Here is a 26,602-nt window from a genome sequence, read left to right on the forward strand (position 1 = left end):
AGTGAACATGTGTACCACACTCAAAGTGGCGGGTTGCACTTTTCAACATGCGCATTTGCGCAGTTTTGCTCTTGACTCTGTTTATACATATTTTAAGCCAGTTTTCATCAAACAGAAGAAAAATGAAGTCTGCTTTTTCATCTCTAAATTATACACAGGTGTAAAGCTTTTGAAACAGCAATCTTAAAAATGTCAACCGCTAATGGTTGGGCTGTGCCCTCCAATCACATAATCTGCTCATCACAAATCTGGGCGGGAGCATAAACATGTACCCCGTATGTTAGGGCTACCAGTAAATACTGCATTATTTCACCTGTGAGAAGGTCTACTGTGGCCCTGTAACAAATAGTCCAAAATTTCACGGGTACTTTAGAGAAAAAGGGCAGACCTGAATTTATTTTCCATGTCGAAGATAATATTATAAGTGCACCCAAGTTCAATCGCACCACTGATATAATTGCTACTGAAGTTCAGAAGAGGGTAATGCATTGCCTGTAAAAAGTTGCTCTAATTTTAAGAATAGCTTTACTTTTCCCTTCCAGGTTACCACTTGTAATACAGATTGTATATTATAGCAGTTTAGTTGGTGAGTTCTCTTAACTTTACCAGCCTTTCCAATTTTATTCAGGCTTTTCAAAATCCGTGGGCCATCAGATTTTCATTCTCCCCAAAGAAATTTAAATGTGAATACCTGAAATAAATAGGTTATAAGAAGGCAATCGAATGTTACCAGGTTTAAGAATAAAAAAGAAATAAGTTATAATAAAAAGATGCCCAAAATTATTTAGCATCCATTGCTACAAAGAAAAAAGTAAAATAATTCAGAAAATTATTTTATATATATCATTTTTTTCTTAAAGACAGCCAGTTACATGTTTGAAAACAGAAATTAAGTTTTTGTTTGAACTGTATGATATTTTCCACTTAAATTTTATAAAACTTGATGTGAGAGAAAAAAGAGTTAAACAGTTTCTACAAACTGGCACACCTGGTCGCCACAGGGTTTTTATTCAAGTCAACCTGGTGCACTTTATTCAATGCGGAAATCGCTAGTCTTGAAATTCACAATGATTCTCTGAATATTCAACAGTAATGTCCTTGCCACAAACAGTAATTACTCATATTCAACATATAAAACATATAATGCTATCCTTCAGAGTCATGCTATGTGTTCGGAACTCCAACAAATTTCCTTGAAATAACTGGCAATCCTGATGCTTTCCAACAATTTGGGCCTAAAGCTTCACATTTTGGAAACAAACAAAAAAGAAAGGTATGACATTGAAGGAAGCTGCTGAGAGCTCTGGAACTTCGGGAGTTTAATGTAACGGAAAAGATGCCTACAAAGAAAATGAACTTCCATTTTGCATTAAGCCACATATAACATTTTCATGTCTCACTAAACCCTTTTACATTGTTTCTATCAGCTGCGTACGTTTCTTGTAACATTAGTGTCGTAGTAATGCATTAAACCGTACACTGAAGGGCAAGCCTGCACTATGCTTCCAGCTGTGACAAAAGTAATTTTCTCCTGCACTGTTTCCTCCACGCAGAAAGGAACCACGCGTGATGCACCTGCATTCTCTGCCCAGCATCGTGCCTGGCACTGGCCACTGAATAAATGACTGTCCAATGCTTTTTAAGTGAGATTTTGTGTATTTTGTTCTAGTAATTATCCTTTAAGAAAAAAAAAAAAAAAACACTGGGCTGCACATTCCTGGCACACAACTATGCACTGTGGACAGTTCACCTCTACTGCCCTAGACCTTGACCACGTGCTAAAATACAGCCCTAGACCTTGACCACGTGCTAAAATACAGCCCTCTCTCTCCACCACCTTCTAACAACTGGGCCAAATGCATTACTCCTTCTAGTTCTATGCTCATTTTATGCTAAGTTCTATATCCACTTTAGTGCCATAAACCGAATCCTGCCTTACATGAGTTTTTTGTTTCTCTCTTAATATATATTGAGCAACTGCTGAGTACTGCAAATTGCGTTAAGCATCTTCACACAGCGTTCTTCCTCATATTTCTCACTACAATGCAGAGGCCATTTTTTTTTCTCAGAATATTTATCCAGGAACGCAATGGCTACTTATGTTTTTAAGAGTCTATAGCTAACTGATAAAGTTAATGTCTTGTCATGTGGCTTTGGACTCAGGTTCTTCATCTTCTTCCATTTTTTCAAACATATTACCCTTACTACTTCCTAGCATCTAGGATAATACATGGGCACACAGCAGATTTCCAGCTCAATAAATGCCATCGTTATTACTATTGGATGATTACTATTAAATTTTGTAAACTAGACTGAGAACTAATACCTACTGGATAAGACTCTCTCTATAAAAAGTACAAGTTTCTAAGTCCCAGATAAGAGCAAGGTTTGGAACAAAACTAATTATATATGTCCTGAACTAGTTTAATAGTGTTGGCAAAAAGCTTATTTCTTGGGGCTCTTCTAGCACTAATTTCCATTATAACTAAAGCAGGTCCGACTGCCTGCCGTTACAAAAGCCAATACTGGAGAGGCAGGTGCAGACGTAAAAAGGAAAGTGGTTTATTTTCAGGTGCCGGCCCATCTAGAAGATGGGGGACTGTTGTCTCAAAGTCCATCTCCTGGGAAGATGGGGAACTCACTTCTCAAAGCCCGTCTCCACCTCTCAGCGGAGGCAGAGGTTTTTATAAGGAGGGAGAGGGCAACAGAAGAACAAAGAGATCGATGGTGGGGGTTGAAAGTGCTCTGCGTGCAGACAAGCCCAGTCCATTCTGATGAGGGGGTGATAGTCCGGTGTGCATCGTCCCGATTTAGTCATCCTGGCTTCACGTCATCCCGGGGCCATGGCCAAGGTCAGCAAATCTCCCAGAGCTGAGATGGCAGACTGTTGGAGTCTGTATCTTTTAATACTAGTTCCTAGGACTCTTATACAAACATGCTGTCCATCTACAAGCTACATATTAGTCAGAGTCAGCACTTACAGCAACAATGTCAACAGAACGGTGGGGTGGGGTACAATTCCCTGCTACCATTTTCCAGTTACATTATTTTATATGTTTCTAAAACTCAGAATGAGACTTTCTCTGTTGAATAGATTTGGGCATCCATTTAAGGACAACATTTTCCCTTGTTTTGTAAGCTGTTGTAGGTTAAACTTTGGTTGGCCTTTGTCCTTGGTTCCTGAAAGACTAGGTGCTTAGAATTTTCCAAGTAATGTTTGTCTTTCTTATTCATGAGCCCCTGGGATCACACCTGAGTTTATGCTACAAAATGGGATGATTCAGGATGGAGGCTAGTTGTTAGAAGCCCGAACACGTAGTTAGAGGGTTGGGACTTTGAGGTAGCACCCCCTCCAAAGAGGGAGTAGGGGACAGAGAATCAAATTCAATTACTGTAGCCGGTGATTAAATCAGTCGTGCCTCTGTAATGAAGCCCCAGGAGGAACTGTGGTCACTGAACCTCAGGGGAGCTTCCTAGCTGGTGAACACACTGAGGTACCAGGGAGGTGACATGCCCTGATTCCACGAGGAGGGGGCATGGAAATTCTGCAGTTGAGAGCCCCCTGGACCTCGCCCTGCGTGGGTCTTCATTGACTGTTCCTGAGTTGTTTCTTTCCTAACAAAACTATACTACGAGACATGCTAGTGGGTAGCCCCTGAATGGGTAGCCAGTTGGTCTGAAGTGAGGAGAGTCTTTCTGTGGAGCATGCCCTTGAACTTGTGATAACTCTGGGTCATTAATACCAGAAATAAATTTCAGGACATTAGTTGGAGTTGGCATCAGAATATAAGCAGATTTTATAATATTACAATTTTTCCCAGGAATTAAATGATCCAAGTCTAAGTTTGGACTGTGTGCCAGTATTTAAGATCTTGCCAAGATGCAAAAAGGCTTTTATGTTTCCAACACCGGTATCCTGAAACTCCTCATGCACTTTTACCTTGTAAGGTATAAATTACCTAAAGTGCCTTTAGCAGAACTTGGATCTAAAGTTCAGGTTCCAGGCACAATTCATCACTGTGCCAACAGTGCTGCTTTGCCTTGCTGTCCACAGCTGCACTGCACTGGCCTGTCCTTGGCCGTGCCCAAGGTCTAGAAGCACCTGAGCACAGCAGACTAATGGCCAATGTCCATATGTTTCTTTTTATCAGTGTTGCATGGTCCAACACAAATAATGCCCCCTTTTATTATAAAATCCTTTATTATAAAATCACAAGCATGTAATTCTATAACATAACAATATCACACTCAAGCACACCATATGACATTTTAGGTGAAATGTTCAAATTAAAACTATAAATTATTACATCCATATTATAATCTTACCAACTGCACTCAAGCAGGCATTACTTCTGCTGGACCCTGTACGTATCTTGAAAATATGTGGTTTGTGTATGTTTTTAATCACACAAATGACACTGTACACTGAATCTCATTGTGTTTATTATTTCCTTTGGAAACCTATCCATATGTGTTAGTGTGAGACCTGTTATTACCCCTGATGGAGAAGGATTCTGTGATGTGCATGTAACATTTTCTGAAATATTCTCCCAGGTTTGGACACCTAAAGTGCCTCCAATCTTTGCTTTCTCTAATAATGAAGTGACAGATATCCTTACACGTTTCCTATAGAATACGCAACAGGTTTTCGTTTCAATAAACCCGAGGGAGCAATAGCTGAAGAATCTTTAGTTCCAAAAAGTTCAATGATATAGATTTTTGGTCCTTTTATTACTTGGTCTTGGGTCTTTTTCTTAAGAGTCTGTGTGCATTCCAGATATAAATTCACTGTTGATTTCAGATGTTATAATTTTTTCTCCCAGTCTGCCCCCTGATCTTACTTTCTTCTGTGATGTTCTTGGACCAAAATCCTTAATGTACTCAAGGAAATAATTTTCGTCTTTTGGTTTGTGCATTTTTAGAGTATTGCCTAAGAGATCAAAGTCCACTCTAAGGACAGGAAGATATTCTTGTACATGTTTAGTTATTAACTTTGTAGAACTGCCTTCACATGTAGATCTAACCCATGTGGAATTTATTTTTTAAAGATTTTAATTAGTTTATTTTTAGAGAGCGGGGAAGAGAGGAAGAGGGAGAGAAACATCGATGTGTGAGAGATGTGCAAGAGACACATCATTCAGTTGCCACTCGTGTGCCCCCAGTTGGGGACCTGGCCCACAACCCAGGCATGTGCCCTGATTGGGAATCAAACTGGCCACCTTTCAGTTCATAGGCTAGCACTCAATCCACTGAGCCACACCAGCCAGGACTGGAATTTATTTTTTATATAGTATGAAGTAAAAAATGTTTAACTTTTTCTCCTACATTGAATCAATTTTTCTCAACACCATTTATTAAATAATCCATCTTTTCCCTAATGAATTATGACAACACCTCAGTAATTTACTAGTTCTCATGTAAACTTAGGTCTATTTCTGAATTTTAAGGGTTTTTTTGTTGTTGTTTGTTCTTTTTTGGTTTATTTGATGGTTCCTGAGCCAGGACCACACTATTTCAATTGCTAGGCTTTGTAACACACCTTAGTATTCGGCAAGGCAAAACCATCTTAGCAATTCACGAAACTCAAGTCTTCCATGTGAAGTATAGTAATCGATTTGTCAAGTTCTCTCCAAAAATGCTCCCGGGCACGTGTCTTGGGCTACATTAGATGTTCAGATAAACTGGGGGAGAATTGACACCCGTATGATACCAAGTTATTCCTTCCAAGATGATGTATATCTCTCCATTCTGTCACATCTTTTATATCCCTTAATAGTTTAGATTTTTCTCCATGCAGTACTGATGCGTGCTTAGTTAGGTGAAATCTGGATACTTTAGATTTTTGTTGCTATTTTAAACAATACCTTGTTTTCTTTACCTTCCCTAGTTTATTGTTGCTAGAAGAGAGCTCTCTTTGGTTTATGTGTGTTTATGGAAGCCTTACCGCATTCTCCTGATTATGTCTGTTTGTTGATTCTTGTTGTCTATGTAAATGTTCAGATCAAGACAGACTGGCGAACAACTGCCCTCCCCACCACTCCGGAGGCCAGCCTCAGACCCTCTGGGACCACTCTAGTAATCTCCCAGGGCTGTGCTTTCTTTCTTTATGTGTTCATTCGTATTTTTTAATTCTCCTTTTCATATAGCAGCATTTAAGCCCAACAACCAACCGCCTCTACAGTGTATAGATGTCAGTGTGAACAAAATCGAGTTCATCTCTGTGTTCTGATTTCATCTCATTTTTGTTTCATGCTGCGACCTTTGACCACTGTCCTTAGCAAGCATATCGGAGCCTTGTAGTTGATTGTTATTGCCATTAATTAAAATGTAGTTGTAGATATTTTTGCTCATAACAGCTGGGATGCATGACCACAGAGATAAATATCCAACTGGTAATGGTATCGATTACAGCAATGTTCTGTCACAAGACCACCAGGAGGCATGGCCCCTGGAGCTATTGCATCCTTTGTCCCTTGTCTTGTCAATCATTAGTCCCTGAGTTATACTGTGACAAAAGCACTGTGACAGGTGTCTGGTAGCAGAGAACACTTCATGCAAAATGCTGGGCCATCTGTCCACTCCGGCCTAATCTTCCAGGAAGGAAATTACCCTATGATAAATTCTGTTCTATTCTATGGAGTCACCTGCTTCGTCTTTCAGTCTAAAGATACCTTCTCATTAGAGTGGCCATTACCCCTTTGCCCCACCGTCAGACAAGAGGTTTCCACCTGGATATTCCACAAGCACATCAATTCCGTATGCCCAACACGGAGCTCCCCCAGCGCCCATATGCCCTTCCTCCTGTGCTGTCTGCTGCAGTGAAGAATGCCACTGCTCACCCACAGTCTCCCAGCCCTGAAGCCTCGGTCCTAGATCTCTCCAGCCGGTACATTACTTACTCATCATCCCTTCTATTCCCACCTTTGACACCCAAGCCTGCCCTTCTGCTTCGGTAGATCTCCTATCAGATCCCCCAACCCCCTCCTACTTCTTCCACCGTGTGCCATCTTTCTAAAACAGGAACCTGGTCTTGCCACAACACTGTTTAAAAGACCTTTACTGATCTCCCCTCGCCCCTCCATTCTCTCTTTCCTACACTTAACTTGTATTCCTTGGTCTTGAGACATGGGTTAGACCAACGGTCCCCAACCTTTTTGGTACCAGGGGCTGGTTTTGTGGGACACAAATTTTCCATGGATGGTAACGTGGGGGGGATGGTTTTAGGATGATTCAAGCACATTTCATTCAAGTTCACCTCCTCCTGTGCAGCCTGGCTCCTAGCGGGCCTGGACTGGTACCTGTCTGTGGCCCAGAGGTTGGGGACTCCTGAGCTAGACCCCCAAGATACGGCCAGTTCCTCCACACCTTAGTTTGTCCGTTCCCCATTTTATATTACTGATTTTTTATTCTATCTGTTTGTTTGCTTTTCTTTGTTTCTCTCCCTCCATTTTGGTGCCCTTTTTTTTTCTTTTCCTCTAAAATCAAAACTTACTAAGACCAAATAATATCAGTTTAGGGCCAATTTTTTTCCCTCCTTCTTTCTCTTCCCCTCTTCTCACATGTGCCCTGTAAACCCTTCCAGTAACTATTCTGTTGTGAGAACAATTAAGCCGCTTTTTCTCCCTTCAGGTATTCCTATATGACAAAAGGTACTTATTTTCTTGGTTGACTTTTTTTCGGTTCTCAACATGGTTTTGTGGTTTCCATCCCTGTCTTATTCACGGACACTATCTGTTCCCTTCTCGCAATCCCGCGGGCCTGTTTGGCCATACTCCGCTGGGTGGTTAATGGCTTCTCGATTGCTATTTATTGCCTCTAATTAACTACTTGGATCACAGCCCTCAGGTATTAATTTAGGACTTGATTCCTTGATATTTTAACCGGAAATGATCTGTTCCAGTCTCCGAGAGCTACAGCATCAGCCCCTTTCTCTTTCTGGACTGCCTGAGTTGTCGTTTCTGCTCCAAAGAGTCGTATAATGAAGTAAAAGTGTCTTGAGGGACTTGGGAAAATTGAAAGCTCCGCACCCACACGGAGCCTGGTCAGCGAGGCTTTCGAGATGCACTCCTCCACTCAGGAACCTGTGGTTCTTAACCGCCTGCCTACCAATGCCACACCCCTCTCCTCAAGTTCACTCATAAAAAAAATACTCCATTCAGCCTGTCCCACTGCATTTCCTAGTGCATGTCAACAGGGGCCCTCTATTCCAGGCAGGCTGGACACTTTGCGTACCTCATCCATAAAGTCAATCAACAACCTACACAGCTCTCTTCTTCCTTCCAGCTGTGTGGCTTTAGCTGAGACATTTACATTTTTTTGTGGGTCAGTTTTCTTAACTCTAAGGTGAAGATAATAATAGTACCTAACTCAGAGTATTGCTATAAAGATTGAAGTTCATATGTAGAAGGCACTAAGAACAGTGCCTGGAACATAGTAAGTACTTATTAACAATTAGTTCCAATTAGTGTTATTATTGGGCTAGATTCATGGGAGATACAATGACAAATTAGATGTAGGTTATTTATCTTTAAAGATATAGATTATTTTTATAAATTATTTACCTTTTTTGTGATTTGTTTCTGTTTTGTTTTCCTATCTCAGAGAGCAAATGTCTATGCGCCATCGCCAGGGGAAAAGTGTGGAGGGAACATCTGGACATAAATGTTTACGCGTAGGGTGATGAGTTATGCAGCCACGCACACTACAGAGTCGATGTAGGAAGAACGCGTGCAGATGAAGGAAACCATGCCCTTCCCCAAGCTCTGCTCTTCTCTCTGCTGCCGCACTAGCTCTTTCCCAAGGTAGGGGAAATCCTGGTCAGTATTAGATGGTCAGAGCCTCATGGACTGGGCAGGGTTGCCTGTGGCCAGACTCAGGGTCTGTTCCAGGATCTGTTCCTGCGACCTGGCCTGCGGGTCTCAGCAGCAGGGAGAAGCGAACAGGAGGCTTCACGTGGGACTTCCCCTAAGCCAACACCCAGCTCCGTTTTTTTCCCAGAGCACCCTCAGAATGGGCCCTTGACCCATAATCATGCGGTAATCTGTTGCACGTTCTATAGTTGTTCTACTACTATATAGATTCTGGGTCAAGAACTTCAAAATGAAGAGATATGAGAGTGGTAGGGTTCAAGCATCAAGACATCATGCACACTCCTGACCCTGGACAGCAAGAAGGGCCATGGCAGGCTCGACACAGTGCTGTGGGTAAACATCCTTGCCTAGTGGCAGGACATGGGAGAGGGAGAAAGTTAGGGGAGGCTCCCTGAGAGAGGTGACGTTTGAGCTGGGACTGTAGGAATGAGGAGTATAGACTAAGATAGTGGGAACCCCTGAGAATTCTGAAAACTAACATAGTTAAAGCAAAACATAATTTAATTTAAAAAAGTGAACATAGGAGGTGATTAGAGACACCAAGTCAGCCAGTGTCCAGCCTCTGGCTTTGCGGTTCTCGGGCAATCTGGACACACCGCACAAATGGCACCTGGAGGGTGGGTAATGGTCAGTGGGCTCACCCACAGGTTCAGTGAATTCTCCACCCCCAACCCTCTTATTCTAATTACCTCTTGCCAATTTCCTATTACTAAGCTATCTTTTCATTAAAAACTCAGTTTCCTGGCTACTTTGACCTTCAGAAGAAGGTACCCTGTGTAGAAAAAATAAGTAGCCCAATCCCTAGAAAAAGACAACCCTGTTTATGCAGATAGAATAGTTTAAAGGTACCATTTCCACCTCTTCAAGTTGGGAACCGCCCTGCCTGGTATCAGAAGCTGTAACCCCCACCTAGGCTAAGGCTAATGGAACGCCCTTGGAACTGTAAGCCAGCAAGGAGACAAAAGCTTTTCTCCCTGGCAGGAGTGCTGCTTCTGCGGCTTCATTCATAACTGAACCCCAAAGCTTGGTCGGTTAGCCAAAGATGGGTAAGATTCCCCAAGGGGGGAACGACCTAAGACAGGCACAATCACGTGGGAGGCCCCCAAAAGAAGGACTTTGGGGGCTACAGCAAAAGGGGGTGATGGACCCTCACTCCTCAGCTTTGACATAGCCTGAGTCCTCATCGTCTGGGAGAAAAATCTCCTTATCTCTTGGTTGCCTTAGTTCCCGTGCTCCACCTAAGCCTGAAACAATGACAGGGTGGTGCAGCTGTGCTGAAAAGGGCAGGTTCCCCGGGTGATCAGGCCTAAGAAAGAATATGTAAATTCCCCTGAAACCTTCTTTGTTTAGAATGCTCTCAGTTGAATGAGAAGGGTCCAAGGGGGAAGTTAGTTTGTTCCTTAAAGTTTTACAGCTCTTTGACCCTGACTCAAAATAGGCCCTCAGACTTCCTTGTTATCTATTGTTTGATCCTTACTTCCTAGCAATGGGTAATGAGCTTTTACCTGAATTCTTATGCAAACGAAACCAATAAAAAGCCTCTCCGGAGGGGGGGAACAGCGCCCTCTCTCCACCAGGGAGGGTGGCCTTGGTGCCTTCCAGGAGAGAGGGTGGCCAAGGCGCTCCCCACGTGAGGAGTGGCCCTGCTGTTCCTATTCCCCCACAGGATCTGGTTGTCTCTGTGTATGTTTTTTCTCACGCTTCAACGAGCCATCCACAGCGTTCCGTGATCACTGCTGGCTGGTGACCCACGCATCATCTTCACTTGCTACTTCCAGCAAATCACTCAGGCTCCCTCCCTCCTCCACTGAATCCATGCCAGGAAGATCTACCTGTTTCCTCAGGTCCTGAATCCCCCCGCTACTTTTTGAGTCTTCACACTACTAGGCTTCCCCATGGCATGGGGCTCTGTTTCCCGACATGCTTCTTGCCTGCACCTTCTTGCTGGGACACCCTCTAGGACATTACGTGGCTCTGTTTCTCCCCGTTTGGCAGTCCCCTTTGAAGGTGGTGTCACTAATTATTTCTAAGGATCTTGGGAAAGTCTCTATTCAAGACCCACAGGGCTAAAGCCCAGGCCCAGGATGATCTAGTGGAGTACTGCCCCTTGAGAGGCTCGCCCCACCAACACCCCACTAGCGCCCACCAGACGATGGTAGGACTGGCACGTGAAGACGAGTGAGGTGGTCAGCGAGAAGAGTAGAAGAAGAAATAGTGAAAGCTCAGGGTGAGAAGAGCAGCAGAATGAGAAAGGGCCGTAAAAGGAAGCTGGGCCAGAGAGGACATTCTAGATGAATGAGTTGAAGCTCCATCCAGGGAGCAGTTTGGAATTGTCACCGATTTTTGAGGGTCAAGGCCAGGCTTCAGGCTGTACCTGCAGAATGGGGGGGGGGGGGGAGGAGCAAGCAGACAATCTGGGGATCTGTATGCACATCACAGGCCCTGCTGCCTCTGTGCAGCCAGCCACCTCACCTAAAAGTCCTCCCTCTTCTGTCCCAGCAAGGTCTTTCGTACTTCCCAGCTAACTCTATAGAGCCTTCCTATGGCTGCCGCCCACCTGATGTCTGTGTTCATAAAACTGTCTGGACTACACAACTAACTTCATTCTCTCTGCAGGTGCAAAGTGACACAGGGCATCTGGCCTCGTGCTTCGTTTGTTAGGTCCGTGTGCCCAGAGAATATAAGCTCTCACGTGGCACATCTGAGCCACCTGGCAGTGTACTAGGTTGACTACAAACAGAATAAATATGTATTAGACGTTTTCAGAAGTAGATAGACTTTGGAATATTTATTATTTTCCAGAATAACAGATTCTTCTTCTGCTCGTTGTCCTCCCACACTCCCTCCCCACATTCTTTCCTTCTTCCTGGCCACATGGTTGCCTAGGTTGAAGACTACATTTCCCAGCCTCCCTTGCAGCTAGGTCTTTTAATTATATTCTTGCCAAAGGAATGTGAGCAGCAGTGATCTGTGCAATTAGCCTAAAAAGAAACTGGTTCCTTTCTTTCTCCTTTCCTCAAGCTTAAGCAAGGACATGCAAGCAACTCAAATTCCATACAGATGAGGACAAAGCCTTAGGAGATGGTGGAGCAAAGAGATAGAGGAACCTAGGTCCCTAAATGACCTTGTGGATCAGAGCTGTCCCACTAGCCCAGACCAGCCAGACGCATGTGAGAGAAAAACAGTCCATCTTATTTAAGCCACTGTATATTGAGATCTGTTTCAGCAGTTAAGCTTCTACCCAACTAATTTATATCCCTAAATCTCTTCTCCCCATCTTCCTTAATACAATGATTCCATTTTTTAAATTCGGCATATTACTCCTCAGTGGAAAGGCTACATTTCCCAGCCTCCTTTGCACCTATGAGTGACCACATGACTAAGTTAAGTATAAGTAGAATTGTTATATGGGACTTCTGAGGAATCTCCTTATAGTCAGTGACCTTCTTCCCACTTTCTCTTTCCTACTGTCTGGAAAGTGAATGTAATGGCAGGAGGTCAGGCAGCCATTTTTGGATCATGAAGTTACAGCCTAAGAATTGTAAAGACCAGGGTCCAGTGTCTCTGATGATCAATTCTGGGCTGGCTATTTCTAGATTTCATTTTTTTTTAAAACTATTGCTCTTAGTGGAAGAAAAGGAAACTCACTACTTTCCAGACTGCAGGAAAAAAGAGGCCAGTTTCCATTTTTCTGAAAAGAATCAGCTTGGCTTTTGTGCTCACTGAAGCATCTCCACCGGGAGGTCTGTGGCTGACAAACCCCCAGTCTCGGCTCAGCAGGCCCCAACAATGGTGGCTCACACTAGGGGACCATAACATTCACGGTAACAGAAAAGAAGTGGGATGGAGGCAGGGAAGGAGATGTGACCCGGCTCCGCGGCAGGGCAGTGGGCACGGACAGAACACTAGGAGGTTAGGGAGCTTGCCATTGCAAATCTAGGTCAATACACACAGGGAGGAAATAAGGCAACATCTTTCTTTAATTCGTTATTTCAGCTTTCCACCGACTGCTCTGATCTCACACACCCCAGACCAACCGCAGATTCCCCCTCAACCACCCCCACCCCCAACCCCCGACAGAGATGTGGAAGCCAGATCCTGAACACCCGGGGTGCCCCACCTGTCCGAAGCTTCGCAGGACTTGGCTGAACACCTCCCTCTCCGAGCCTCAGTCTCCCCATCCGTAAAGCAGACCGCAGGTGGAAGGCGCTGACCGCTAGCTCTTCGGGATCCGTCCCCAGGTGAATGGGGGTCTGAGCCCTGCGCTCTCCGTCCCGGCCTCGGCTGTGCCAGAACTGCCTCCATTCGCATCCTTACCAACATTCCGCCCTCGCTTCCGCTCCTGCCACCACCCCTGCCCCCCATCCCTAGTCTCCCTTTCCGCAACCCTTTACCCTCCCGTAACCTCACCTTCCTCGGACAGGTAGCGCAGGTCGTAGAACTCCCCCGCGAACGTGCCGTAGGAGGAGTCGTGGCGCGGCACAGCCTCATCTGTGCCCGCGTTCCCCCGCGCGCGGCCCCGGGGTCCTCGGCCCCCTGGTCCCGCGCCGTCGTCCGCAGGGCTGGCGGCGCAGGCGACCGGCCCGACCAGCAGCAGCGAGAGCAGCGGCAGCCAGGCCCCCGGGCTCTGCCGGAGCGGCTGCGCCATCGCTGCGCACCGAGCCGACAGCCAGGCCGCTCGGCCGCAGCGGGGGCGCCACGGCGCGGGCCGGGACTTCGCCACCTCCGCCGGCACCAGCACGCGCCGGCCCGTCCCCCGCCCGCAGCCCGCGCAGCCGCGAAACCGCCTGCACCCGCCACCGCCTGGCTTCGGTCTGCGCATCCTCGCTTGGGCCTGAAGCCTCCCCCCTTTTCTACCATCTGTTCTTCCTCGCCAAGCTCTTTCCTTCTTAGATTCCTCCGTCCTTTCTCCCAGCCTCTCCATTTCTGCTCCCTCCCTCCACGCGTCTCCCACAGACACAGATCATCCGTTCTAGACTCGCTACTCAGAATGTGTCCACAAATCAGCGGCATCCGCATCCCAGATACCTTGTTAGCATTTTCCCCTCACTGCGGTCACATGAATCGAGATCTGCAAGTGACCGAGATCCCCGAAAGACCCCAAAGTATGTTCAGGTTTAAGAAGAACTCCTTAGAGACGCCCTGTCAGGATTGCTGCCTCCCCTACCTTGTTCAAGAACTTTTTGATGTATACAAAGCACTTAGTATACTCGTTATGTCTTAGGGGCATCACCGAAGTTGAAATAGGAGGACCCTCACCAGAAGTAAACTGAGGCGCTTAAAGCCAGAGGCAAACTAGAGCGCATCTCTCTGGGCTGGATACACCTGCTGCCTCTCCAGACTTTCGGAGTGTGTAATTCGCAGAGGCTGCTGGTGCTTGTGCATAACTTGCTTCCTTCAAAACTAGGCAGCGGGTTTACTCGGTTTCCCCACAGCAAGCACGCACGCACAGGCCCCAGCAGGTTTATACTGTGCCTGACGGCCACGCTGAATTCTCAACTTTCTCAACTCCGTTCCCGCCGCCGCTTGCGACTCACTTCGGCTGTTTACTCGGCCAATCCCTTTATTCACACTAAGCACTTAACCACATGCCAGGTCTTCCGTAATGGTGCTTTTGGAGTGCCACCACATTCCAACTGCTAAGCTGTTTTCTGTTAGAAAACATGGACACAATTCCTTTTATGCTGGTATTGCAGAGTCAGCATTTTTGCCTGCTTTTTTTTTCCTAGTTTTTTAAAAAAAAATTTTTCTTTTTTTTTTTAGATTTTATTTATTTATTTATTTTTAGAGAGGGAAGGGAGGGAGAGAGAGACAGACAGACAGACAGACATCAATGTGCGGTTGCTGGGGGCTATGGCCTGCAACCCAGGAATATTCCCTGGCTGGGAATCGAACCTTGGACACTTTGGTTCCCAGCCCGCGCTCAATCCACTGAGCTACGCCAGCCAGGGCAAAAAAAAATTTTCATAACTAAAATAATTATGAAGGCAGAAAAACATAGAGGTTCCAAGTGCAGACCCAAAAGTCAGCTGGGGTGGAGTGGTGATCAGTAACTTCTATGATGGCCATAAAGACTAAATAAGGTGATATAGGTAAGAATCAATAGGGTTCAAGGATACAAATGGCATGAATGAATACGTAAGATTATGCAATACAAATATTTAAAAAAAAAAAACAACAACTAGTGATCTCAACCTTTCTTGGCCCAGGGGAGATGGGAGACGGTCCTGTTGTAGAAATAGTGAAAAGTGCCCTGTGACCCAGAGATCAGTTGTCCGCTATTAGGTGTCAGCCGACACTGACAGTGGGCTTCCAGTTAGAGTTGAAACATGTTCACCCTGGCAGATGAATCAGGTGTAACTCATAAAAACCTTAGGCTTCCTGAGATCTCCCAATAATAACAAGAGTTGCAAGAAATCAGATTTACTGCTTTAAAAAGGTTAGATGAACTACAACTACTTAAAAAAAATCAGGCAAAGAGACTCCTCCAAAATAGCTTTGCAATGTATAAAATTCTAAAACACTGAGCGATTGAAACGCCAATCGATTGAAAATCTATTAACACATACTCCTAAAAAAAAAACCCTCCTTCTTAAAAATTGAAATTCCTTCCTTTTCTTCTGTTCACCAGGAAAGATATAGTCAGTTTCAAATAGACTGAAATGTAGCAAAAAAAGAGAAAAAAAAGGAAGTACCACATTTCTGATTTCAGTGTTGATTCTATTACTTTTTTATTCCCTTGATTTCAGTTACAATTAACAGTGATGGTGCCAGAAAGAAAGTAAAAGAAAACCAGGTTATTCTTTTGGTAAACTGGCCTGACAGAACCATGTGGGATTTTTTTTGGGGGGGGGGGGGGTAGGTTTTGCAGAGGACGATAGAGATGGTGTTGGAGAAGTGTTCACACCTGCAGCCTAAAACAAGGCTTGCAGGTCATGTGTGGATTCAGTGATTTACCCATGTTGAAGGACCTGGGGTCCAGAGACTCAAAGGGGGCCACACATGGGCTTCAGGGGCGATGTGAAGACCCTGTGAATGTGCCGGAGTCATGTTGTAGTGTATGGTATTTTCCAGGGAGAACACCCACAGCTTTCACGGGTCACTTAAAGTCTTCATGCCTCTCCAGGGTCTTAGAACTTCCTCTGGTTTCCAGTTCTGTACCAACTGGGCTGCTTCTTTTAGAAAGGTTCTCCCACCCACTGAAATTGCCTTTGAGGATTTTCTTACTCTTTATCTTTTCTTCTAATATTTGAGCTCAGTTACATTGCAGGTTTTTCAGAGACTCTGCTCCTCTGTGCTGTGAGTCTACTGCGTGGCCAAGAAATACTCTGCTTTTTCCCTCTTATATGCACATTTTGTGTGTGTGTGGCGGGGGGCGGGGGAGGACTTCCCTGAGTATTGAGACCACTGGCTGTACAAGAGCCTGCTATTCAAGCAAGAACTTAGAGATACACCTGAGTTCGATTTCATTTTTAAAAGAAAACACCTTTATTTTCTCTTCTCATCAAAGCCATTTCTCTAAAACAACTTTTTTTTTCTGTTATAAAAACTGCCCCAAATCAGTGCTGCTTCTCACTTATCTGACCAGTAACAGATCTGCCCATGCTCTCACTGTGCAGTAATCGCTGTGATTTTTTTTCACTCTTGATTGTTTAAGAAATAAAAGCTGTGAGCTTGGCAGTTTCTCAAAAAGTTAAACAAAATGTTGCCATATGGCCAAACTATGCCAATCTCAGTTATACGCTCAAGAGGATTGAAAGTATATGTCCACGGAAAAACTTATACACAAATGTTTCTATTGCTCGGAATAGCCCAAAAGTGGAAGCAACCCAAATGTCCATCAACTGCTGAATGGATAAACAAACTGTGGTCTGTCCGAGTACAGTGGCATATTATTCGGCCATAAGAAGGAATGAAGCGCTGACCCATGCTGCAATGTGGGCGAACCTTGAAAACATTATGTTAAGTGAAAGGAGCCAGACACAAGGGACCACATATCCTACGACTCCACGTACAGGAAGTGTACAGAATAGGCAACGCCAGAGACATGAATCAGAACCAGCAAGTGAATTCGTGGTTGCTGGGCGCTGGGAAAGGGGAGAGCTGGTAGTGACTCTAGGTGTGGGGTTCCCTTTTGGAATGTTCTGGAATTCGTGGCAATGTTGGCACAGCACTGCAAATGTACTAAAAACCAGTGAATTGTATACTTGAAATGGTAATGGTGAATTCTGAGTTTTTCAAAAGTAGTGACTTTTGAGATGGTGAAAGAAATATAAAGATAAGGATATCAGGTTTGGGAAATATGAAATTTGGGTTGGATGCAGGTGAGATCTTCTGAATGCTCCAGGACATAATTTTAAAACTCTTCAAACATAAGAATCTCCTACGAGGTCTATAGTCCACCCCCCACCCCCGGTGGGTCACTGGCATCCCAGGCCCCTTGCACTAACCCCATGTCCACCAGGAGTTTGGGGCCCACACTTTGGGGCCCTTGCTCTGCGATGATTATGTCAACAAGCTGATCTCCTTCCGCCCCCTCAATATAAGATGTGTGTTGTGCAACCAGGCAGTGCTATTGTTTTGCTTTTCAGTTTATAAAAAAGATGGAGCGGTTGTACCGATTCACTTTTATCCCAATGAATCCACCCAACCCAAGGTCATCTGCTCAGCTCACCATGCCAAGCACCCATTATCCACTAATGTAGGCAAATAACCAGGACAACTGCTGAAACAATGGAATCCTCTTGATTTTACTGGTTAGTGTTGAGCTGCCAAAGGTACTGGGTTCTCATACACAGTATTAGCCAACTGCTTTGTGATCAGACTTCCAGTGACATCAACCTTCTGAACATCTGTGGACCTCGGGGGACGTGGGGAAGAAGCAGGAGGCTGAGAGCCTCCTAGCACAGCAGCCAAAAAGCCCATGCATCCCTCCTCAGAAGCAGAGCCCCCCTGACACCCTGGAACATGGGGGCTCCCGGCTTCTGCAAGAAAACTTCCATTTTGCCTGAGAAGTTTCTATTCGAGAGCAGGACGTGAAGAGCAGAAGAGTCAGAAAGCAGTTAGGAGAGGAGGAGGGAGGGTGCTGGGTTGGCAGGAGGCGACCAGCCCAGACACAGATAGCTCCACCAAAATGTACAGGACCACAGTTTGCATCGTTGTGTGCACAAGATTGCAAAAGCTGTTTTAAAAGTACAGCCAGGGGTCATGTAGTATGGGGGTTAAAAGGTCCCAAATACCCTAATTGCCCCAGGTGGCTTCACCGGAGGAGCAGACAGCAGTAATGGGAAGCCATCAATGAGAAGAGCACAATAGTCTGTGAAAGGCAAAGCCAAGCCCCGCACATGGTGTTAGCTTCTGATGACGTTACTGCACCACAGCAAGGTACCAAAGGGCTGATGTTTACAGTGATGGCCATGACTCATCGAGAAAAGCTTAAAGACTCTCCAGTGTACTCTGTTGACTAAGGCAGGGAAGTGTGTAATACGTTTTAGAAAGATTTCCCTCAAAAAATATTAATATTTTAAAGATTCAGCACTTCCAGGGTTAATCCTCTGTTATCGGAATATTTGCTTACATACCTCATTTTACAACAATGCTAGTAAATGAGGCATTGCTCTTTTTAAATAATCATTAGTATGAAATTATTGGCACCATTCAGTTTTAAGTACAGGGACAGGAGAGCAAACTATACAATACAACATAAAAATACAGTTCTGGTACAAATATATGAGATCAATTCCACTTAACAAGTGGTCTTAAGAAATGGATGGACATTTTACACACGAGGAAATACAGCTAGTAAATCATCACATGGAAAAGTACTCAGCCTTGCTAGCAATTAATGAAATAAAACAACGTTTCAAGAACAACAATACACACCTATTAAACAAGCAAAAATAAATAAAAACGGCAAAACCCAATACTGGCAGAACTATTGGTAAATAGAAATGCTTATACATTGCTGGTGGCATCATAAATTGAAGAAGGAGTTCAAGCATTCAGAGGGGGTGGGAGGGAGGCGGGTTGAACTAGATGACCTTTAAGGTCCTTCCAACCCAGAGATGGATCTTTCTAGAAAGCAATCTGGCAATATAAAGCAAGAGCTATACAATACTTCATGCTCTTTGACCTGGTAATCCCCTCTTTGGAGACATTCCCAAGGGAAGAATCCAAAGGAAGGAGAGAGATATATATATATACTTTTTTTTTTACAAAGACATTCATAGCAGCACTATTTATACGAGTGAAAAATTGGATATATCTCGAATGTCTAATAATGGGGAGAAGTGAGGTTAGCCATGTTATACGGACATAAAGACATTTAAATGGGTGAGAGCGGGCTCTGTGTTGAAAAGAGAAGCTATGTGTTAGGTGGAAGAGTACAACCGAAGGGTACACACACACCGGTCATACCTGTGTACAACGGTGTACATGTGTGTCGGGAAAGCTTGGGAAACAATGGTTAGGGGGTTCCTTTATTCCTGCAAAGTTGTTCAAGTGCATAATAAAAAGTTAAAAACACATTTCGTGAAACTTATAAAAAGAGAGTAGGGTTTCTTCTGATCAAGGTCGTATCAACGGGATCGGAACTGATCAACTTTAGAAATGATTTTCTTTTACGGAACTCCCAAATGAAGCCTGACACTGAATCACCTTAACCTTGTAAGGATTTTTAGAATTTGAGCTGTAATTTTCTTTTCCTTTGGGTTTCATGATAAATTATATGTATCCCAAGCAATATCATATCTAACAAAGTCACAAGTGAAGTTACGTTTCAGATTAAGCTGAAGTTCCTTAGGTCCTGGTGAGTGCAACTTTCCTTTTCAGCTCATGTCTGAATAAAAATGAATGTTAAAGACTTTAAAAGATCTGTGTATTTACTAGTGTAAATGAAAAACCAGCAAAAAGAATTGTTCTCTCATTAAAAATGACTTTAACAAACAGTCAAAGCTCGGTGTAAGTTTCAATCATACAAAATCACATGGTTGAGATTGATAGCAAAGGATTCTGCTCCTTATTAACCCCTGTGGTTATTGATGTATACACACAGGTACTTCTGAAAGAAATCCACATTTTTCCATTGTTCTCCTCCAAGGCTTGCCAATCCTGTCTCGACTGTGTTGAGTAGTAGAAAAACTCTAATACTCAGGAGACATAAAACAACTTTTCCAATAGAAGTCAAGCCAGATGTTGGCTTCAACGACCACGGAGACCGGGGCGGACAGAGCACACATCAGCCTGTTGTGCTAGAGTGAGCCCGCAAAACCCGAAGAAGGAAAATGACAGAAGGCACCATGCCATCCTCCAGGCAACCAGGGGAGAATTCACAGTTCGGTCATCAACAGTCTTTTCATCATTTTCTCTCTCTCCAGTTCCTGCCGGAGCGTCTCTGCGCTGAAAAAGAGGAGGTGACAAGATAGTGAGCTAAACCCTCAAAAATCACAAGAGCAATTCAGCTGAAGTTGTCTCCAAGATTCTTTCTGGACTGCAGCTCTTGACTTTCCCTGTTAGGCTCCTTAAGCTCCTCCTCCGCTGGCTAGCATTTCAATGACCTGAAGTCACCTGCCTACCTATGGGCTTCCCCAGCAGACTGGGAGTTCCTCCAGGCACAGCCTCTCAGGGGCCCGACTGCACGGAGGTCATTCACCTCTGAACTCCCACAGCCCAGCACAGAAGCTGGTGCAAAGCGACCTCTCAGACAGGGTCTTTTGAGTGATTGGGAAGATGTCTAGAGGTTAGATTTCTTTAAGCCATGCTTTCAATTGGTCTCATATGCACTTTCTTCTGGAATGCCCTTCTATGTTTTCTTTCTTTTATCCTCACCCCAGGATATGTTTGCATTGACCTTAGAAAGAGAGGAAGATAGAGAGGGAGGGAGAGAGAGAGAGAAAGAGAAAGAGAAAGAAACATCAATCGGTTGCCTCCTGTTTGCACCCAGACTGGGGATCAAACCTGAAGCCTTTTGGTGAATGAGATGCACAACCAGGTGGGCCACCTGGCCAGGGCCCTCCTACTGTTTTAGCAAATCGAGTTAAATTAAAATTGGCTCCTTTAAGAGATTACTTCTGACTCCTTGGCCTTTGGGCCCAGTTGCCTCTCTATGGAATCTGTCTCCACTGTTCACACATGCGCATTCATTCAATGTCTGTCTCCCCTCTCCTGATACTAAACTGTAAACTTCATAAAGGTAGGATTTTTATCTGTTCTGTTCACTGTCCATCCCTAGCACTTAGACTACTATGTAGCCTTTGAAGACATTTCAGCAAATGCAGAATGAAGGAATGAAAGAATGAATGAGAGGGTTATAGACATCACACACACAGTGAACCCCAGCCTGTGCCTGGTGTCCCCGCCTCACCTGGCTGCCAGGGAAACAGGCTTCCGAGCGGTGTAGATGGTCTGCACTGTGGAGATGGTCTCGGTCAAAGGCCTCAGGGTCACTGCGGGGATCAGCGGGGAAGACTGGCCGGGGCAGCACGGTAACTTACCGTCTCTGAAGTCTGCCTGGAGGGGAAACGGGAAAGAGGAAATCCATCTCAATTTCGGTTCCATTCCCACACTGTCAGCTGCTCCCTGAGCCTTACCATACAATTCTGTTGTTTTTTGATGATAGCTACACTCAATGGCCATTTATTACAGTGACCTATTTTGTGCCAGACACTACATGAAGTACGTAACATACATCACCTCCCGAAATCCTGGAAGGCAGAGATCACATTTCATCACGTCTTAGACACCATTGTAATAAGATGCACCAAGTTTGCATTGCCCCAGAGAAGGAAAAATGTGCCCATTCGAGCTTTGTCACACCCACCATTGTAACGACTTTCTGATTTTGGAGAGGCTAAAAGGTGAAAAGAATGTAGATCTTAGGACTGATTTGCTGGAAAAGGGAAGTGAGGTCAGAGAGGCTAAGTATCTTTCCAAGATCACACAGGGTGTGTTAAGCACCAGTATTTAGAAGCAAGGCTAGCTGATTCCATGACTGGTGTTTTTCACCACAACAGCCATGGTCCCCAAAGTAGGGCCCCCAGACTAGCAGCATCATTATTACCTCGAAATTTGGTCAAAATGCAGATTCTCAGGCACCCACCAAGGACGTCTGGAAACAGAATGCCTGGGAAGTCCAGCACTCTGTGTTTTTGCAAGACCTCTAGATGATTTTGAAACAAGGTCAAGTTTTAGGTACACTGCCTCCTTTGGAGAGAATAACTGATTATTGTCATTCATATCACAAAGCATGATATGCTTATTACTTTTATATAGAAAAATTAGAAGATATATAAAAGCAAATAAAGAATTCCACAATCCCTTACCGTTTTGGGCAGTATATGGGGGAACCCCAAAAAACCCAGAATTACCTTCTGGAGGGTGGGCCCCTTTTAGCTCCAGCTTCCCCCACTAGGTGAGTGTTCTAGGAACCCACCTGTATCAGTGTACCAGCTGGCATTGTTGTGAGAGGCTGCGTTTGGCTTCAGTGAAATTTTTTTGAAGACTCAGCACGTTTGCCCATTTTATAAAGGGTGGTTTATGAGCACACCTGCCCACACCGTGCTGAGTGTTCAGTAGTTTTGGACCAAAAACAGCATGACCCCCATGCCTCACGCTCCCTATTCACCCACTCTCTCCCCAAGCCACTTTTTTTTGTTGTTTCCCCAGATGAAAAAAGTTCTCAAAGGGAAGCACTTTGCCAATGTGGAAGAGGTGATACAAAAAGTGGCAGAAGCACTAAAAGGCCTCAAAATCCAGAAGCTCAAAAAACTGTTTTGAGCAGTGGAAAAAATGTCCCGATAAATGTATTGCATCACATGGAGAGTACTTTGAAGGTGACTGAAGAAGCTTAAACATGTAAGAACAAATACACAATTTTTATAAATAAATTCTGGGATTTTGAGGGGCCCCCTCATCGATTTCCTCATAGTATTTCTTTATGCATGCTTTTTGTTTGTTTTATATCCTTTGGATAATGCCAGCATTATATTCTATAACTAGATTTTTCACACTAGTTCCCGACCTTTCAGTTGGAGGAATTTACCACGTAGCTTTCCAAAGAAGAGGCTCTGATCATCAACTGTGGACTACTGCTGCAGTGATTCAACAGAAGATAAGCTATCCCTTCTAGGAAAAACACGAACCCCCCTTAAAAATACCAAGTGTAGTTATAGTTCTGTAGCAGGATATCTGGCTTGAGCAATTGGGAGAAAGGCTTATCTTTGCAGGGGTCACGAAAGGCTATCGCTGAAAAATGCAAGCCCCTATTTGTCTCGCGCCTGTCTCCAGAGGGAGAACTGACCGACCTGGCCTGGGAGGGCGCAATGCCAAAGAACAGACCATGAGAACAGGAGCCTCATACATTTTCCAGCATGCAGTGCTTGCCGCAAGGAGCTTGCACACTTGTCGAATGAATGAATGAACTTTCACTGAATGTTCACTGCTCTGGCAGTCATTTGTTCAGCCCAGCAGGTAATTCTGGCTCATCACTTCCCAGGTACCAGGTAGCACTGCACTTCCCCACCTTCTGTGAAGTTAGGCATGGCCATGTGTCTTGCTTTGGCCAAGGAAGTGTGGGTTGCAATGCCCTATTTCATTTCCTTTGAAAGATTTAAGAGCCGGTATGTGATTTATTACCTCGCCCCCCACCCTGCTTCTGCCACTGTGACTAGCAGTGCTCCAGATGGCAGCTGCTCCATTAGCCTGGGTCCCAGAAACAGGACAACACAGAGCACGGCCCGGAGCCCACCCATGACGGACATGCAGCACGAGCAGGAAATGCAACTTGTCATTTTAAAGCATGACTTCGCCCCTCATCTCTCCTGATACAGGAGCTGGGGTAAGGTTTTTTTTGTTGTTGCTGCTTCAGTGAAGTAGGTGGAGGTTGGGCTTTTAATGCCACTTTCGATAGTTTCTGGAAAAAGAAGGAAATGTGGCACAAAGGCAATGGTGGGTAAAAGTGCCAGGGCCTTAGCATGAATCAAGGTAGTGACACCAAACTGTATTAGCAGTCATTATATTTGTCAATGTCATGTACTCTAGGAAGAAAAGCTAGTTTCACTTAAGAATGACCTTGGGGAGCAGTGAAGATTCCCAATATTATTAATGCTGAGTACTCGTTTTTAAAATATTTGTTAAATGAACAAAGGAATGAATGAATGAATAAATAAATGAACTGCCATTGAACGAAGCAGATAAAGAGGGACAGACCCAGGTTAGGAAGAACGAGGGATGTTAATTGGACCAGAACCAGCCTGGGGCCCTTATCCTAGACAGATCAAGGCACTGGGCTGAGTACAAAGCAGAAACCCAGTCAACAGGCCTGAATATAGGGTAGGAACTGGTTTTAGGATCAAGCAAGGAGCCCAGTTGTTGAAACCAGGCTCAAGGTCAATGCTAGACCAATTGCCAGACCGACTTTGTGCAGAGTTCCCTGACACTGCTGGACTCCCCAACAACTAGGGCTAGGATATGTCTGGAGGTCTGTGGAGAGGCCAGTCCTACAGCAAGGTCAGAAGAGAACAGGACACACAGGGGTGAGAAAATCAGGAAGCTGAAGCCCATGGATTTGGCTTCCATGACCATTGGGCTGCCAGTAACTCCCTATTTATTATCTCCAATCTACTGTCTTTCCTCAGTTACAGACCTGGATATCCAATTGCCCATTCATTGTTTCCACCTGGGTGTTTCCCAGTCAATTTTTAAAATATATTTTAATTTTTCGACTTAACTTTTATTATATTTTTTTCCATTCCAAGGCATTTCTAACACATCATGGCCAGAGGCAAATTCATGACCCTTCCCAATCCAGTCTTCTTCCAGATTTCCTCATCCCAGTGAGCGAACCCACTGTCCATCCACGTTCTGCAGCTCAGAAATCTGGGGCCATTCCTGACCTTCCGGCTTCTTGATCGAATCCAGTTCTTACCAGTCTCCAAACATCTCCCCGTCTCTGCGCTTCTCTCCATGGCCACCACCAAAACTGCTCTGGGTTAAGTTCTCTGCCCTCTTGCCCTTGAACTGCTGTCCTCCATTTCTAGACTATTGTCCTGAAGCCACTCTGCCCGTCACAGGGAACATTTCCAAACGCACCTGCCCTATCACTGCCCTGCGTAAGTCCTTCAAAGCCTTCCCATTGCTCTTAGGATAGACATCAGGATTCCTACCGTGGCCTACAAGGCCAAGCTCAGTTTGGGCCCTTCAGTGTTCGTTCCCGCCTCCCCTTCCTCTTCTCACGCCCTACTCCCTTGCGCTCTGCGTGTTAGTCTCTCTGGCTTTCATTTCTGTCCCTTGAACGTGGGAGGATCCCTCCTGCCTCGTGTTCATGCTGTTCCCTCTGCCTGCTGCAGCTGTCTTCAAGCCACACTTGCCCAGTTCTTAAAAGTCCCAGCGTGGTTTCTAACATTGGTTTCCTGCTCCACCTTGGCCCCCAGCTTTTCAGGAAGGGCTTCCCGGGTGACCCACAGCATTGCCAAGGCCGGGCAGGAGGCCAGAGTGCCCATTATGGCCAGCGGAGGGAAGGGGAGCCAGGGTTTCCAGCTGGGGAACTGAGCCTAGCAGAACTGCAGGGGCGGGATGCATTCAATAGCCTGTCCCAGCCCCTGTGTCTCTGCCCTCTGGTTCGTAAGAGGCAGATGCTGCAAGCAGCTTATAACCCTAGAAATGAACCTTCTGGAAGCCCGTTTTGGGTTTTTTTTGCCTCCTCCTGGACTGCTGAACACCTTCCCTTCTGTTTGTGCTGAATCAGCACTGCTCACACCCTCCCTCTCCGTGTGACTCAAACCACCTCAGGTAGTGATGATGACACTGCTCATGACGCCATGCTTTGAGCTACTCCCAGGTCACCCACAGCTCCTCCAGATTGTCCAGAAACCCTTTGGAAGTGATAGGGGCTTAAGACTTGGGAAAATTTAGCTTAAGGTAGTCATAAATCTAGCAAGTAATATGTATGTTACGTTTTTGTTTCGGTAACTACAGATAAGGCCTATCTTGGCGCCTAAGAATAGGCAGATGACCTCTTGGAGATGTCTGTACCGAGAAGAAGCAAGCGACCACCCTTCCCCCCTTGGAGGCAACTGTTGAATTTCAAAGGCTTTCTCTGACACCTTGTTTGCCCTCCCCCAACCCCCTTATAAAAGATCTGGCTGGGAAAGAAAGAGTAAGATGGTTTGTTAGGGTATGAACCCACCATCTTCTTGGATCGCCAGCCATCTGAATAAAGCGCCTATAAAAGATTCAATCACTGTCATTGCTTATTGGATTTGGTAGTGACAGGCAGCACGAACACTGGTGTCTTTTCCGGTTACAGAAGGAGTCTCAGGAGTCATTTGGTTCTAGTCATTTGGTTCTAGTCATTTGGAATCACCACCACAGATCCCTGGGAGGAGCGGAGGGGAGGGGAAAGAGGAGGGACCCTGGACTCCCCATTTGTGCTCCAGACAGCCGCCCACACTATAGCGACCTCCTGCAGAAGTTTTCATTTAAGGAAGAGAATTGAGCAGCTAAAAAAGGAGCCTGAAAACCACTGAATGCTCATTCTGCAGATGAGAAAACTACACTTACATGTTAAAAATCATTCCACCTGTTTGCAGCAAGCGTGAATAAGCTGTCCAGTGATGCGGAGAGAGGTGATGACATGAAGCCAGTTGTCATGACTACCAGCCCTTGTTAATTACACCACCTGCCTCTCCAGCCTTGAAAAATAACAACCACGCCTGACGTTTGTGGCATGGTCTGTG

General features: G+C 45.0%; 2 protein-coding genes across 7 annotated transcripts in view; both read right to left on the reverse strand.

The window, feature by feature from the left end:
* FRRS1L (ferric chelate reductase 1 like) overlaps positions 1 to 13,640 on the reverse strand; it is a 29,950-nt gene extending 16,310 nt beyond the window's left edge. The window contains exon 1 of one of the 2 annotated variants that reach the window (XM_028521495.2): positions 13,281 to 13,635. In XM_028521495.2, the coding sequence (XP_028377296.2) occupies positions 13,281 to 13,518 (238 nt within the window). In that variant the 5' untranslated portion in view covers positions 13,519 to 13,635. Of the gene's footprint in view, positions 1 to 13,280 lie in introns of both variants that reach the window. The other variant, XM_036022017.1, reaches the window with a different exon arrangement.
* Positions 13,641 to 16,464: 2,824 nt separating this feature from the next.
* EPB41L4B (erythrocyte membrane protein band 4.1 like 4B) overlaps positions 16,465 to 26,602 on the reverse strand; it is a 119,665-nt gene continuing 109,527 nt past the window's right edge. For all 5 annotated transcript variants that reach the window (XM_028516223.2, XM_036022022.1, XM_036022020.1 and 2 more), the window contains 2 exons: positions 21,232 to 21,377; positions 16,465 to 20,267 (listed from right to left, as the gene is read on the reverse strand). In XM_028516223.2, coding sequence (XP_028372024.1) covers positions 20,198 to 20,267; positions 21,232 to 21,377 — 216 coding nt within the window. In that variant the 3' untranslated portion in view covers positions 16,465 to 20,197. The remainder of the gene's footprint in view (positions 20,268 to 21,231; positions 21,378 to 26,602) is intronic.

The sequence above is a fragment of the Phyllostomus discolor genome, chromosome 3, assembly GCF_004126475.2.
Source record: "Phyllostomus discolor isolate MPI-MPIP mPhyDis1 chromosome 3, mPhyDis1.pri.v3, whole genome shotgun sequence".
Taxonomy (NCBI): domain Eukaryota; kingdom Metazoa; phylum Chordata; class Mammalia; order Chiroptera; family Phyllostomidae; genus Phyllostomus; species Phyllostomus discolor.